The sequence below is a fragment of the Mustela erminea genome, chromosome 7, assembly GCF_009829155.1.
Source record: "Mustela erminea isolate mMusErm1 chromosome 7, mMusErm1.Pri, whole genome shotgun sequence".
Taxonomy (NCBI): Eukaryota; Metazoa; Chordata; class Mammalia; order Carnivora; family Mustelidae; genus Mustela; species Mustela erminea.
The window spans coordinates 42880914-42894547 of NC_045620.1; the positions used below are offsets into that span (position 1 = coordinate 42880914).

At 46.3% G+C, this 13634-nt stretch overlaps 1 protein-coding gene across 11 annotated transcripts in view; it reads right to left on the reverse strand.

Annotated features, from left to right (window-relative positions):
• Positions 1-5439: 5439 nt before the first annotated feature.
• The window catches only part of DZANK1 (double zinc ribbon and ankyrin repeat domains 1), a 61791-nt gene continuing 53596 nt past the window's right edge, over positions 5440-13634 (reverse strand). For all 11 annotated transcript variants that reach the window (XM_032351503.1, XM_032351498.1, XM_032351504.1 and 8 more), the window contains 6 exons: positions 13478-13574; positions 12942-13039; positions 9836-9916; positions 9203-9330; positions 6250-6324; positions 5440-5835 (listed from right to left, as the gene is read on the reverse strand). In XM_032351503.1, the coding sequence (XP_032207394.1) occupies positions 5712-5835; positions 6250-6324; positions 9203-9330; positions 9836-9916; positions 12942-13039; positions 13478-13574 (603 nt within the window). In that variant the 3' untranslated portion in view covers positions 5440-5711. The remainder of the gene's footprint in view (positions 5836-6249; positions 6325-9202; positions 9331-9835; positions 9917-12941; positions 13040-13477; positions 13575-13634) is intronic.

A 13634-nucleotide genomic window follows, 5' to 3' on the forward strand; every position in this document is an offset into this window, starting at 1 on the left:
TATTGGGATTTCATCAAGATCAAAAGCTTTTGCACTGCAAAGGAAACAGTTAACAAAATCAAAAGACAACTGACAGAATGGGAGAAGATATTTGCAAATGACATATCAGATAAAGGACTAGTGTCCAGAATCTATAAAGAACTTAGCAAACTCAACACCCAAAGAACAAATAATCCAATCAAGAAATGGGCAGAGGACATGAACAGACATTTCTGCAAAGAAGACATCCAGATGGCCAACAGACACATGAAAAAGTGCTCCATATCACTCGGCATCAGGGAAATACAAATCAAAACCACAATGAGATATCACCTCACACCAGTCAGAATGGCTAAAATCAATAAGTCAGGAAATGACAGATGCTGGCGAGGATGCGGAGAAAGGGGAACCCTCCTACACTGTTGGTGGGAATGCAAGCTGGTGCAGCCACTCTGGAAAACAGCATGGAGGTTCCTCAAAATGTTGAAAATAGAACTGCCCTATGACCCAGCAATTGCACTATTGGGTATTTACCCTAAGGATACAAACGTAGTGATCCAAAGGGGCACATGCACCCGAATGTTTATAGCAGCAATGTCCACAATAGCCAAACTATGGAAAGAACCTAGATGTCCATCAACAGATGAATGGATCAAGAAGATGTGGTATATATACACAATGGAATACTATGCAGCCATCAAAAGAAATGAAATCTTGCCATTTGCGACAACATGGATGGAACTAGAGCGTATCATGCTTAGCGAAATAAGTCAAGCAGAGAAAGACAACTATCATATGATCTCCCTGATATGAGGAAGTGGTGATGCAACATGGGGGCTTAAGTGGGTAGGAGAAGAATCAATGAAACAAGATGGGATTGGGAGGGAGACAAACCATAAGTGACTTTTAATCTCACAAAACAAACTGAGGGTTGCTGGGGGGAGGGGGTTTGGGAGAAGGGGGTGGGATTATGGACATTGGGGAGGGTATGTGCTTTGGTGAGTGCTGTGAAGTGTGTAAACCTGGTGATTCACAGACCTGTACCCCTGGGGATAGAGTATTATGCCTCCATCAGAAAGGATGAATACTCAACTTTTGTAGCAACATGGACGGGACTGGAAGAGATTATGCTGAGTGAAATAAGTCAAGCAGAGAGAGTCAATTATCATATGGTTTCACTTATTTGTGGAGCATAACAAATAGCATGGAGGACATGGGGACTTAGAGTGGAGAAGGGAGTTGGCGGAAATTGGAAGGGGAGGTGAACCATGAGAGACTATGGACTCTGAAAAACAATCTGAGGGTTTTGAAGGGACGGGGGTGGGAGGTTGGGGTACCAGGTGGTGGGTATTATAGAGGGCACGGATCGCATGGAGCACGGGGTGTGGTGCAAAAATAATGAATACTGTCATGCTGGAAATAAATAAATAAATAAATAAATAAATAAAAATATTAAATTGGATAGACAAAAAAAAAATAAAACTAAAAATAAAAAATAAAAACACAAAAGAAGGATGGATAAAAACCGTATGACCCCCAAATCCAGGCAACTGGCTAAAAAAAAAAAAACAAGGACACAAAATGTACATGTGTGTGATGTGTGTGTATTACTGATTTTATTCAAGTCAGGGGTAGGAAAAAGAATCAATAATCAATGACATTGCAACAGAGGCTGTGATGGTCCTTTTTTATGTGTTATCTTGCCTGGGCTCCAGTCCTTAGTTATTCACACACTAACCTATCTAGGTGTTGCTGGTACGGTATTTTGTATTGTGATTAAAGTTCTTAGCTGACTTGAAGAAAGGGAGATCGTCTGAGCAGGTCTGGGTTTACCTGATTCAGTGGGTTGAAAGCCCTGAAGGAGAGAGATCTCCATAGAGGAGTTCTGCCGGTGGGCACCAGCTTCAGTAGTGCTGGAGCATGTCCTTCCTGACATCTGCCCTGCGACTGGGGACTTGCCCAGCAGGCCTCTAGAACCACCTACACCCATTTCTTGCAGTGAGTCTCTTGATACACATCTCCTGTTAGTCCTGCTTCTCTGTCTGAGCCCTGACTGATAACAGAGGCCCAAGATTAATGCCTAAAAATCATGAGGCCCTGAGTTATACTGAAAGCCTTCTACTAAATAAACCTGCACAACATATTTAATTCCTGTGTTTCATGAACCACTCCAAAATAGTCGAAAAAAACAGAAGGTTATAACACTGTGAGTCCAGGGGCGCCTGGGCGACTCAGTGGGTTAAGGCCTCTGACTTTGGCTCAGGTCATGATCCCGAGATCCTGGGATCAAGCTCTGCATTGGGCTCTCTGCTCAGCAAGGAGTCTGCTTCTTCCTCTCTCTCTGCCTGCTTGTGATCTCTATCTGTCAAATAAATAAATAAAATCTAAAAAAGAGAAGCTATCAGTGTAACTCAGTCATGGCGAAAAATTAATTTAATGGATGCTGAAAATCACTAACGTACAGTTTTTCATCCCACCAGGATTGGTAGTAAGTTGGGAATCAGTGGAAACTAAGTTTGGCTATTAGAAAACTTATATATGTGGCCGGCATTATATTTCTATTCAATCTGCTGCTCAAGAACCTAGAAAATACTCTGATTCTAGAGGATATAATTCATTTCTCCAAATCAACAAGAAAACTATAAGGTACTCAATGACCAATAGACATGTGAGAATCCATTCACCCAGCTGGTCCGATGGCCTGGGGTTGGGGGCAAGGTGGGGGGTGGGGGGAGACGGCAAACTCCACAGCCACTGGAGCCCTGTGGGGATGTGGAAGGAAGCCACAAAGTGAGGGCGGCTCCTCCAAGAGTTGCCGCTGAGCCTCAGAAGGAGTCTGTGGGGAATACCGGTGCAGGGAGTCTGCGGTGGCCCGAGTCACCAGCCACCGGGCGCTCTGCTAATTGTCCCTCCATGTACTACCCGGCACCCAGAGCGGGCAGGTGGGCGCTCTGAGGTCAGTGTCACTGCCACCCTCCCTGGCATTCCAGGGCTGGCTGGCTGGTGAGTGGAGGCAGTTCCCACCAGACCTCCTCCGTCAGGCAGCCAGGGTCAGGGACCCACGCCGTGCACTCGGCGGTACCCACAGGGCGCATTCTCTGTGTGCCCTGCCGGGGGTGGGGAATGGAGGCAACAGACAGGGCAGCAGACTGCCTCCAGTCATTAGCAACTTCAGGGGCTGCCCCAGAGAGCTGCCCGGCTTGAAGTCACAGCTGTCCTGGGGGAGCAGCCACCCAGTGATTGAGCTACAGCTGTCCGGGCACCGCGAGATGATGGGCAATCCTCCTCTCCAGCACCCTGCCCTGGGGCTTGCTGCAGCTTTGTGGGGGCTGCATCTGGGGTGGCAACTCCTGCAGGTCCTCCCTCTTCTTCCTTCCCCAAGGGCTGATCCCCCACACATCCGCGTCCTCCTCTATCTGCCATCCCCAGCTGTCTCAGTCTGCTTCTGGAGAGCCCAGCCTGCGATGCTTGGAACAAGTTACATGCTGAGGGGCGGTCGCATCTCCTGCGGGTCACCTGTGACCATGCGGACGGAGGGAGGCTGGGCCCACGGGTTCCACGTTGTCCTCACTCATCGCACTCGGCACCCTCCTTTCCTTCCCCACTGAGGCCCTGCTGAGCTACAGCGGCTCCTGGCCTGCGACCAGCCTCAGTCACTCATGCAGTCCAGTCCTTTTCATTGCCCCTTACTCGTTATCACTATGGTGGTTCTGCTCCCATTTCAAGCCCTGATACAGGGTCCTGGGGAAAGGAAAAATAAAACTTCACGACGGACAAGAAATAACATGAATTTTGAAATCAGACAGGCCTTGCCTGAAACATGTGTGTAACTTTATTTTCCTGAAAATATGTAGTTCAATGTTTATGTAATGCTTTACATAACCCTGCAGGATTTCAGCAGAGCTCCTGGACCTGAACCTGTGCTCTCGCATCTCGAGCCACCTGCTCACTCTGTAAATGAGGTTTGCTGGAAACTCAAAGGTGATTTGTGCTGGCAGGGGGCAAAAGGGTGGATCCCTGGCAGGAGATGTCAAGTGCATGCCTTGCCTCTTGGTTTCTCCTGGAAACCCAAGAAACAGTGGAGATGGGCTTCCTGCACTCAGGGCACGAAAGTTACACTTGAGAGCTCCAAGAGGAAAGTTTCTGGAACCCATGGGTCCATGGGGTCTCCCCTGTTCCCTAAGTTCTGGGTAAAATGGTCTTGAACTCCATACCCACTTCCCTGAGTGTCGAATCCAGAACCTGTAGGGTGTGAGCATCTGGGGCCCTCACCCACCTTCCTAGCGTGAGGACCGCAGCTTCACTTCCATCTTGGGAAGCTAGAAGCTGCGGCCAATCCCGCACGGAGCCATAAAGGCAGGGAAGTCTGGGACAGGTCACATTGTACCAGCTGAGCTGATACAATGCAAACTGCCCCTGACCCACTCCGTGGGTCTCTCGGGACCCCGGTTACCTTGCAGCAGCCCAACACAGATGGCCAAGTGTGACAGGAGCCGGCCAGTGCCACCCAACCCCGCGTGGGGGCTTGGCTTTCAGCACCCCTGCTCCTGTCCTCCCACAGACAGTCGCCCACTCGGGAAAGGTGTGCAGGTAGCGATGACAGCAGTCTACTCAAAGAAGTCGGGTATTTATTGTGCCGAATTAATCATTCAGAATTAATAAATATTCCATCAACACGCTTTAACAGAAACTATTTAGGGACACCACGTTTTCAGCGTTATCACCCGAGGACTGAAATAACAATCTGAAAAAAGACATAAGTCAAAATTACACATTCCTGCAGATGGCTGATTCAGGGCTTGTTTGCCAACCAAAGAACAAACGGTAACAATAGGAATATTGATGAGCTCAACATCAGAAACAACATTTTTTAAAATAAACTTAATCTTTATGTACTAAGTTGGAACCACCTACGAGATATATTAAGGAAGAGAACAAGATGCAACACATCGGAAGAGTGTGTGGTTCGCTAGTACTTGTCTTAAAGAGGGCAAGGACTGTATCTGTTATCTATATTTGTATTTTATGTATACCCTCTCTGTACAGATGCATATATTATATACACGTGCTTATATAATCCTGTGCTATATATGGAAAGACACAGATGACACTGGTATCAGTGGTGTCTCTGACGAGGGGATGTGGGTGGCTGTGGGACAGGGATGGCAGAGTTTTTACTACATAGCACTTCATACTTTTTAGCTTCGAACCATGTGCAATTATTATCTACTGAAAAATAAATTTTTAAAAAATTTTTAAGGATTTATTTATTTGAGAGAGAGAGTGCGCGTGTACTTGCACAAGTGTGGGGAGAGGGCAGAGGAAGAGAGAGAATTTTTTGAGCAGACTCTGTGCTGAGCGTGGAGCCCAACGTGGGGCTCGATCTCAGAACCCTGAGATCACAACCTAAGCCAAAACCAAGAGTCAGCCACTCAACTGACTGTGCCACCTAGACACCTCCTGAAAAATAAATTTAAAAGAAAATTCTAAAATAAGCAGCAACAAACCCTTAAAAAAAAAAAAAAAGACATACATTAAGTTCGTCACCATCGACAGCATATTGGGAAATGCCTGCATGGTGGCTTACAGTGTTGTATTAAAAAAATAAAAAAGTCTTATGAGTTCCTTTCCATCTCAATTCTCAAACTGCCAATCCACATCTCAGAAAGAAACAAAGAACAGCCAGAACTGGATGGTTTCTTGCAATTAGGTCCTCTGCAGGCCCTTGGGGTCTATGAGTCGTCCAGGCTGAGCTTAGCAGCAAAGAGCGAGGTGATGACATCATCCCCAGCCTGCAGAGCCAGGTCATATGGCGTCTGGCCATTCATGTTCTTCTTTTGGATGCTTGCATTGCACCTGCCAAGGGAATGGGCATGAATAGAAGGACTCAGGCACTTGAACCTGGAGACCTGGCTCATCCCTGACACAGAGGCCAGTCCGGGAGCCTCCTGGCCCCACCTTGCTAAACGCGTCCCCAAAAGGCCCCAAGGCAACTCTACCCTGAGATCTTTGGAAGGGCTCTGTGATTTCAACACATTCAATTGCCAATCCTGCCCACTGGCTCCCATTGCATCGAAGTCCCACAACCAAGTATGTTTGATGGGGGGACAACATTTTCATTGTGCTTTTCAGAGCCTTCAGTGCTGGAGATCCATGGTGGGATGGTAGCCCCTATTCACAGGGTTAACTGCTCTGGAACTAGGGCCTTCTGAAATCATCACAGGTCAGCAGGGGGCCCTCAGAAGTCTCCCCCAGAGGCCGAGAGCATACCGCAGTAAAGCAGCGACGCACTCCCTTCCTGCCAGGCCAAGCAGAGTAGCTTCATGAAGAGCTGTGTTTTGGAGCCTGTTTTGGGGGAAGAAAATCATCCTGCTAAAGTAGTTGTAATGCAGGATACCGTGAGCACGCTGACAGAGTCATGCTAATGACACCAACCCTTCCTTACCTTTCGTCTTTCCTTTCTCCCTGGTAGCACAACTGCTTGTTACTTCAGCCCTCACATTCCCTGGGTCTTGCTTAGGCATCTACCACTGGAACTTACACGTATTCACGGGCTTGCCACACCTCCTGAGTGGACACGTGATCCTCCTTCATAACGCCCCCAAAACTGAGAGCCCAGCGCATGTTCTATTTCCCAGCTGGGTGGGGGGTGGGGGGATGGGGGCGGGGAACCATGGCTGGCTTTTCTGTGTAACCACAGTTCAGTCTGGGGAAGTAATGAATTGTGACTGCCGACTCTAACTTTGTACACTGGTCATCAAATGATATGACTCGAACAAGGCAAGGACACTAGAGGGGACACCTTCTTCTGTTCAGAGCAGAGGTGATACTTGTGAATCTGTTGCTCCGAGCAGCTTGGTGTTGTATCACCAGACCTTCTAGAACATGTTTGGTACAGCAGGTACAACCATGGTATTCTGTGACTTTGTATTTTAAAGAAACTCTACTATGAATGCACAAACTACTCAAACGGTTTACTCAAATCTAAGTATCATGGTGGATGAAGGTACCTTCTCTCTTTGTAAATCAAGAATTACCTAATAGAATAACTCTCCACAGTTGAACCTCTAAGAAGCAGACTAATGTTTACATGTGCCCCTCCCAGCTACTAGGGCAGAACATCTGAAATTGCCAGTGAAGGGGTGTTAACTGTTGTCCAAAGGCAAATGGTGTTTCTCTTTGCCCCTTCCCTCACGAGACCTTGAATCTGTGTTCCTGAAATCTGCTATTAAGAGGAATCAGCTTTTTTCTTTTTTAAAGATTTTATTTATCTGACAGAGACAAAGCGAGAGAGGGAACACAAGCAGGGGGAGTGGGAGAGGGAGAAGCAGGCTTTCCGCCAAGCTGGGAGCCCGATTCGAGGCTCAATCCCAGGACCCTGGGATCAGGACCTGAGCTGAAGGCAGACACTTAAAAACTGAGCCACCCAGGCGCCCCAAGGAATCAGCTTTGATGGAGGATGTGCACCTCTCCTTAGCCATCTCCTTGGGTTGGATATGAGTGTATTCTGGTAGGAAAGAGAAAAACACTGGAAACAGAAACACTGGGAGGGCTTTCTGCTACCTGCCAAGCCACTGAACAGAAGTCACCTGGTGTAGAGACCGCCTAGGCTGCTTCTCTCTACTAGTCAAACAAGCTGGGAGTTGGGGGAGGAAGAGTTGTTTAATCTTTGATCGCTAAGGAACAATTCACTGAACCTCTTTTATAGGAAAGCCAGATCTCTGGATAAATTGCACCTTAAGAGCAGTAGGATGGGTGGAGGCTTGAGGTCATGTTACTGGACCTACAGAGGTCTAGCCAAGGGATAAAGGCCAGGCAGACCCAGGTCCAAACACTTCAAACTAACAAATATAAAGCAGAATTAGCAGAGCCGGCTCTCGGTGGAAAAATCTGCTATCTTCTAGTGGCAAAAACTAAAGTAGAAGAAGAATCTCTGCGCGCTACTCTGAGGGAGAGCTCTGGCCTGGCTTTCCTCCCTCCCCCTCCACGTGAGCTAGATTCCGCTAACCAGGCTAACACAGTGGGAGTGGCAACGGGCTATTACCTGCCGTTTAGACACATGGTACAACCGTAGGGTTAGATCACGTGTAGGTAAATGTCAATTTATAGAATGGTAAGGAAGTAAGAAAGGGCACTGAGGAACCCCAAGGAAAAACGGGAACTCTGTTCCATGTCCAGAGCAGTTTCTTCCTCTCAGCTGGACTTCTCATAAGGCTGGGACTCATCCTATGTAAGCATCAGTTAAAAATCTGTTCAAGAGATTTTGTATCAACCACGGGCATTATACATAAGCGCCCTAAGAAAAGTTTGTCTGAATTGTACAAATACAAAGTACACCTCAGTGCCAAACAAGGTGGCATTATTTTTATGAATAATGATAACCCAAGTGTGGGATAAAAGAAGAAGCTGACAGAGTAAGAAGAATGCGAACCCTAGGAAAAGGTGAGCAAGTAAATTCCAGCCACCAAATACATCCACCAAATGTGTCAAATGTTCTGCTCTAAAATAAACTAAAAAGGGGGTTGTGTCTATCTCCCATAGCTGTTTTATTGGGCCAAAACATAAAAGCATGCACAGAAAAATTAACGGGCATGTATTTTGAATAAAAACCCTGGAGGAAACACCCCATGTTTCCAAAGTAATTGGAGAGAACAACAGAATCCCAAGGCTGGGAGAGGCCAAGAAGTAGGGCGGGCTCAAGACTAGGGAAGTGACAAAAGGTCCAATAGGACTTGGTGTTTGTCTGTCCCGCTTCCCAGCTGGGGAAACCAATGCACAAATCACATAGTGAACTCGGATGAAGTTTCCTTTGTGTAGTAACTTCATGGTTATGTTTCTATAGGGACTACCCTAGGCCCACTCTCCTCCGAGCGATCTCAACAGTTCAGATCATGATGAAAATAATGTTGCTTAACATCCCAAGGATGAAGGATTTGCCGGCCCCCTCAGTGTAAACTTGCGAGCTAGCAAAATGTATCATCATTTATAGAAGCTACAAAAAATTTGGCAATCCAACAGTCCAATTAAAAGCTTTTATTTTGCCCAGATTTGGAAGAGAGAGGCAGTTAAGCCACTGCTTAAGGCCCAGATGGGTTAAGATGGATCCCAAGGGGTTCCAGCAGAGCAGGGCACGCATGTGGATGGACGCTGCTCAGGCAGGGCCCCGGGGTAGCTGCTGACCGCCACACGCACCAGGACTCTCCTGTGACTGCGTCTTACTTACGGGCCCCAGCGCTGCTCCGTGTCTGCTCCTCTCTGCACAAGGACTGGAATCACTTCATGGTGCTTGTTCACAACGGCCTTGGTTATCACGGGTTGCTCTTCGCCATCCCTGCAGTTGGGATCTGCTCCCTGAGGCATAAGGAAAAGGACAGACTGGCCACAAAACCCCGCTCTCGGCAGCATCCAGCTGCCATCCTGCGAAGTATAACACACATGCTTGGAGGAACCAAACTGCTTTAAATCAGAAGAGAAGAGAATCAGGGCACCCAAGATCTAACTGCCTTAACTTGGGCGATAAAACTTCTGTTCCCCCCCAATCAGGAGGGGGAGGTACCCCCGAACCTCGCTTCTTTAGGAAACATGAAGGTCACATGGGGACTCAGACCAGGGATTCGGTCTACCTTTATGCACAGCATTTGGGCTCATATGACGTTCTTCTTTGCTATAAAAAACTAGTAATCAATAATAATTAATGAAAAAGTTCCTGACTGGCTGTTTAGTCCACTTCCAGGTGATTTTAAATAAAGTGGCCCGTGGTTCTCACAATACCAAACAAGACTTGCATCCAAAAGAGACAGCGGTGAAACATGAAGCTAAAATCCTCAGAGAGACTTGGTCTTTGAGTTGGACTGACCTCCTCGAGTAGCTGTTCAACCACAGAGACTCTCCCTTCCCCTGTCGGTCCAACTTCCTTCAGCAGGAGACGGTTTTCAGGCTGCAGGGTTACACAAGGTCGTTTTCACCGTCACAAAACAGTACGGTCCCCCTTGCCCCAGCTCAACCTGTGGGCAAACACTTCTTCTCCAAGGTTAAGTTCTGAGCTCCAGGATCAGGTGAGTGTGAGCGTGTGCGTGCATGTGCTCATGTGTGTGTGCTCATGTGTGTGTGTGTCGTCTCTGACACCAGCAGCACAAATAAACCTAGCTAATGAAAATCTGGCTGGGTGGCTCAGTCGTTGAGCGTCTGCCTTCGGCTCAAGTCATGATCCCAGGGTCCACGGATCGAGCCCCACATCGGGCTCCCTGCTCAGGAGGAAGCCTGCTTCTCCCTCTGCCCTCCTCCTGCTTGTATTCCCTCTCTCGCCGCCTCTCTCTGTCAAATATAAGTACTTAAAATCTTTAAAAAAATGTTTAATAAAAAAAAGAAGAAAGAAAATCTTGCTGTCCTCTGAAACATAGTCTCAAGGAAGGATGCCAAATTGGCATTTTTTAATGTTTACTAAGGACAGGGATGCAATGAGAAACCTCTCCACCACTAGTTTAATTACAAAGGAAATAAATATTCTTAGGAAAAGCAACCAGATGAATCCTAATATTTCCTCTGCATGTTTTTATAAAATGTTCTGAATCAGCCTAAGTATGACTATTCAGAAAATGTGCTCAGCTGAGGCATGAGTGAACTCATAAAGTCGACTCTTATTTGGTGGTGGTTGGGGGGAAGGTCTCACCTAACATCAGAAATCCGAAGAATTTATTATATGCTGTATTTTCAAAATGTAATGGAATTCCCCTTTATTTTTCTTTATATATAAAGGATTGCAGGTGCTGGTTGTTACAAGGCTGAAGAGGCCATCTAGAAGGCTGGAGACATTACTTTCAGTAGGTTTCCACCACTGGATCTGAGGGCGACTTGGGGTGGTCCCGGGACTCTCATTTTCCTGTCTACAAAGTAGAAATCATATATCTACCCTCTCCTGGCTCTCTGAGGAGCAATTAGGATGAGGACATTGGTCAAGGCCTCTAAGCCTTCCAGAAGAAGATCCCAGGTTCAGGTTGTGTCCCTTCTGCCCCCTACTCTAGGCTAGTTACACAATGGTACAAGGTATTCTAATAAGTGAACACCTAGGGAGTCTTGGGGGGCACTTGTTCTTACTGAATTCCATTCCTTATGGAAACTTCTACTAGAATGTACTAGAATGTTACCCTCAAGAGGTCTGAAACTTTTACAGCTTTTGTTCATGATTTATTTTCACCACTGAGAGCTGTGCCTGGTATATGTGTGCTCTGAATAACCACCGAATGAGTGAACCACTGGACACTGTTATTATTTGTCTGATACTTATCCCTTAAATACAAATGAAAAAATAAAGGCATATAGCAATGGGGGATTCGGGTCACATACAGAGTAAGTGGGGGTAGTCTCCAAAACTATTAAAGTTTATACAACTTTATACTTCTCTTTTGCTCACTGACAGTATTTTAAACTGGGAGAAGGCCAGGAGTGCAAGGAATCATATACAATACAGGTTAATATAATTCTAAGGTCTTCTTCCCCAATTTATTGGTGTTTAAGACATGCAAAGCATGTGGTGGGGAAAATAAGATGAGGTGAGAAGTCACCAACCTCTGGAGAAATCATGATACAATCTAGATGCCGGTGTATACACCCCTGAGGGTGCCCCGAGGGCCTGGCTTCATGGAAATGTAGGGAAGAACCACATGTGTCCATCCCCATCTCCCGGAGACCTAGGCTTTGAGCTTGTTGCTAACACATCTGTCTTCCCTTACTGCAGCCAAAGAGGACCCACTGAAAGGCAAGGTGGGGGACTGAACAAGGGCATCCACGGTCTCTTTCTCCAAAGCTCCACTTAAAAGTGTTCATGGTCTATATTTTGGAAAAACAAAACTCTAACAGCCATGGGAAGCTCTGGAAGGGTGCCATCAGTGGATCAGGAATTGTGAGGAATTCCAAAGATTGGAAGTAGCTGGAATTTGGCTGAGATGGAAAACAAAGCAAAGAAAAACAAGCTGAAGATACCAGAGATAGAGTCTGTTCCCTCCAGGCAGCCCTGCAGAAGCTGAGTTAATCAACAATGAGGGCTGATGTTGGGTGCAGGTTGGATTCTATGGAAGGGCTTTGCTTTGAGTGGCTGAGATGAGTGGTGCCTTCCTCTCTCTCCCCTGTGCTCTCTGCTTAAAGACTGGTAACTTTTTTCCAGAGACTTCATGATTTGCCTAACAAAGTCTTCTACTGGGAATACTGGGCCCAAGAAGGGCAGAGCCCAGATCTCTGTGACAGACACAGGGAAGTAGAGTTAAGGAAGGAAAGGTAGTTCCATCCAGGAATGAAATGTGCTAGAGCCCTTCACAGCACCATCCTTACTTCCAGAGGAAAGGCAGCTTAAGGGATCCCAATGCTTTTTCCTGCCTTCTGCCCAAACACCCTTCGGGAGGCCTGCCCCACAGCATGCCCATCCACCCTCACAGAGACCGAAACATTCATGCCACACACCCATGGCAGGCACTGGTGCTACTCAAACTGGCCCTTCACTTGTCAATGTGACCTAGCAACCAAGGATCATCACATATTTGAGACCAACCAAAAATAAGATGGAGAAAGATGGACAGAGAACTGACCGCAGAGGAAACAGAGGTGATTCCAGAAACTAATAAGAACTTTAAAATAATTCTAATTAATAATATTGACATACTTTAAAGGATCCCACAAAATAAAAATACACTTCTAAAAAGGAACAGAAAATTAAAGGTATTCTTCAATGTAAAAAAATCTCAAAGTAGGGCCATCTGGCTCCTCAGTCAGTAGAGCATGCAACTCCTGATCACAGGCCCATGAGTTCAAGCCCCATGTTGGGTGTGGAGCCTACTTTAAAAAATAAATAGAATGGAATGGAATCGACTAAAATAAATAAGATAAAATGAAATAAAATAAAATATCTCAAAGTGAAACATTCAATAGACAGGCCTAAGAAGACAACTATAAGGACAAAGGAGTATACATACTGTGAGCAGCTTCTTTTCTTGAAATATTTTGGTCTTGAAATTCTTTGTCCTCTTGACTTTTTCAGTGGTATCTGAGGTACTCTGGCTGTAGTCACTCACTGAAATGACAGAGTCAAGGACTAAAACGATACCCCCCACCATTCCCCACATATAAAGATCTATGCTGCTATCACGCCCCTCAAGAGGTCAGAAGTATAAAACGGCTTGTATAGAAATATCTGTTTTATTGAACCTCACAAGAAGGACTCCTGGAGCCACTCATCTCAGGCCAGGACCAGAGGATGAATGGGAAGGAGGGGAGAAAAGGAGACTACAGTTTTTTAACTTACCTCACACACAAATTATCTCCCCAAGCCCTGTGAAAGATTTCAAAAATCTCACTCCTAACTTCAGAGAAGCCAAAAGAATAAAATGGCTGGAACACTAAAGGAAAATGTGTGGTTGAACTGGCAAATTTTAAGCAATTCCCTGCCCTCCTTGCCAGGTCAGTTTGTTCCTGGTTGACTGTTTAAAATTACTAGAAAGGTACCACTCACCCAAGCTGGACCTGCTGCCAAATGGCCCATCACCACCCTCGGTGACACTGCTCAGAAAGTGGTTGCTGAAATCCACCGCCTTGCTGAGGTAAAGATTCTGGGCGACAGAAAAAATATAGACACTGTGATTGATAATGCTCTCTCTCCGCTAACCTGT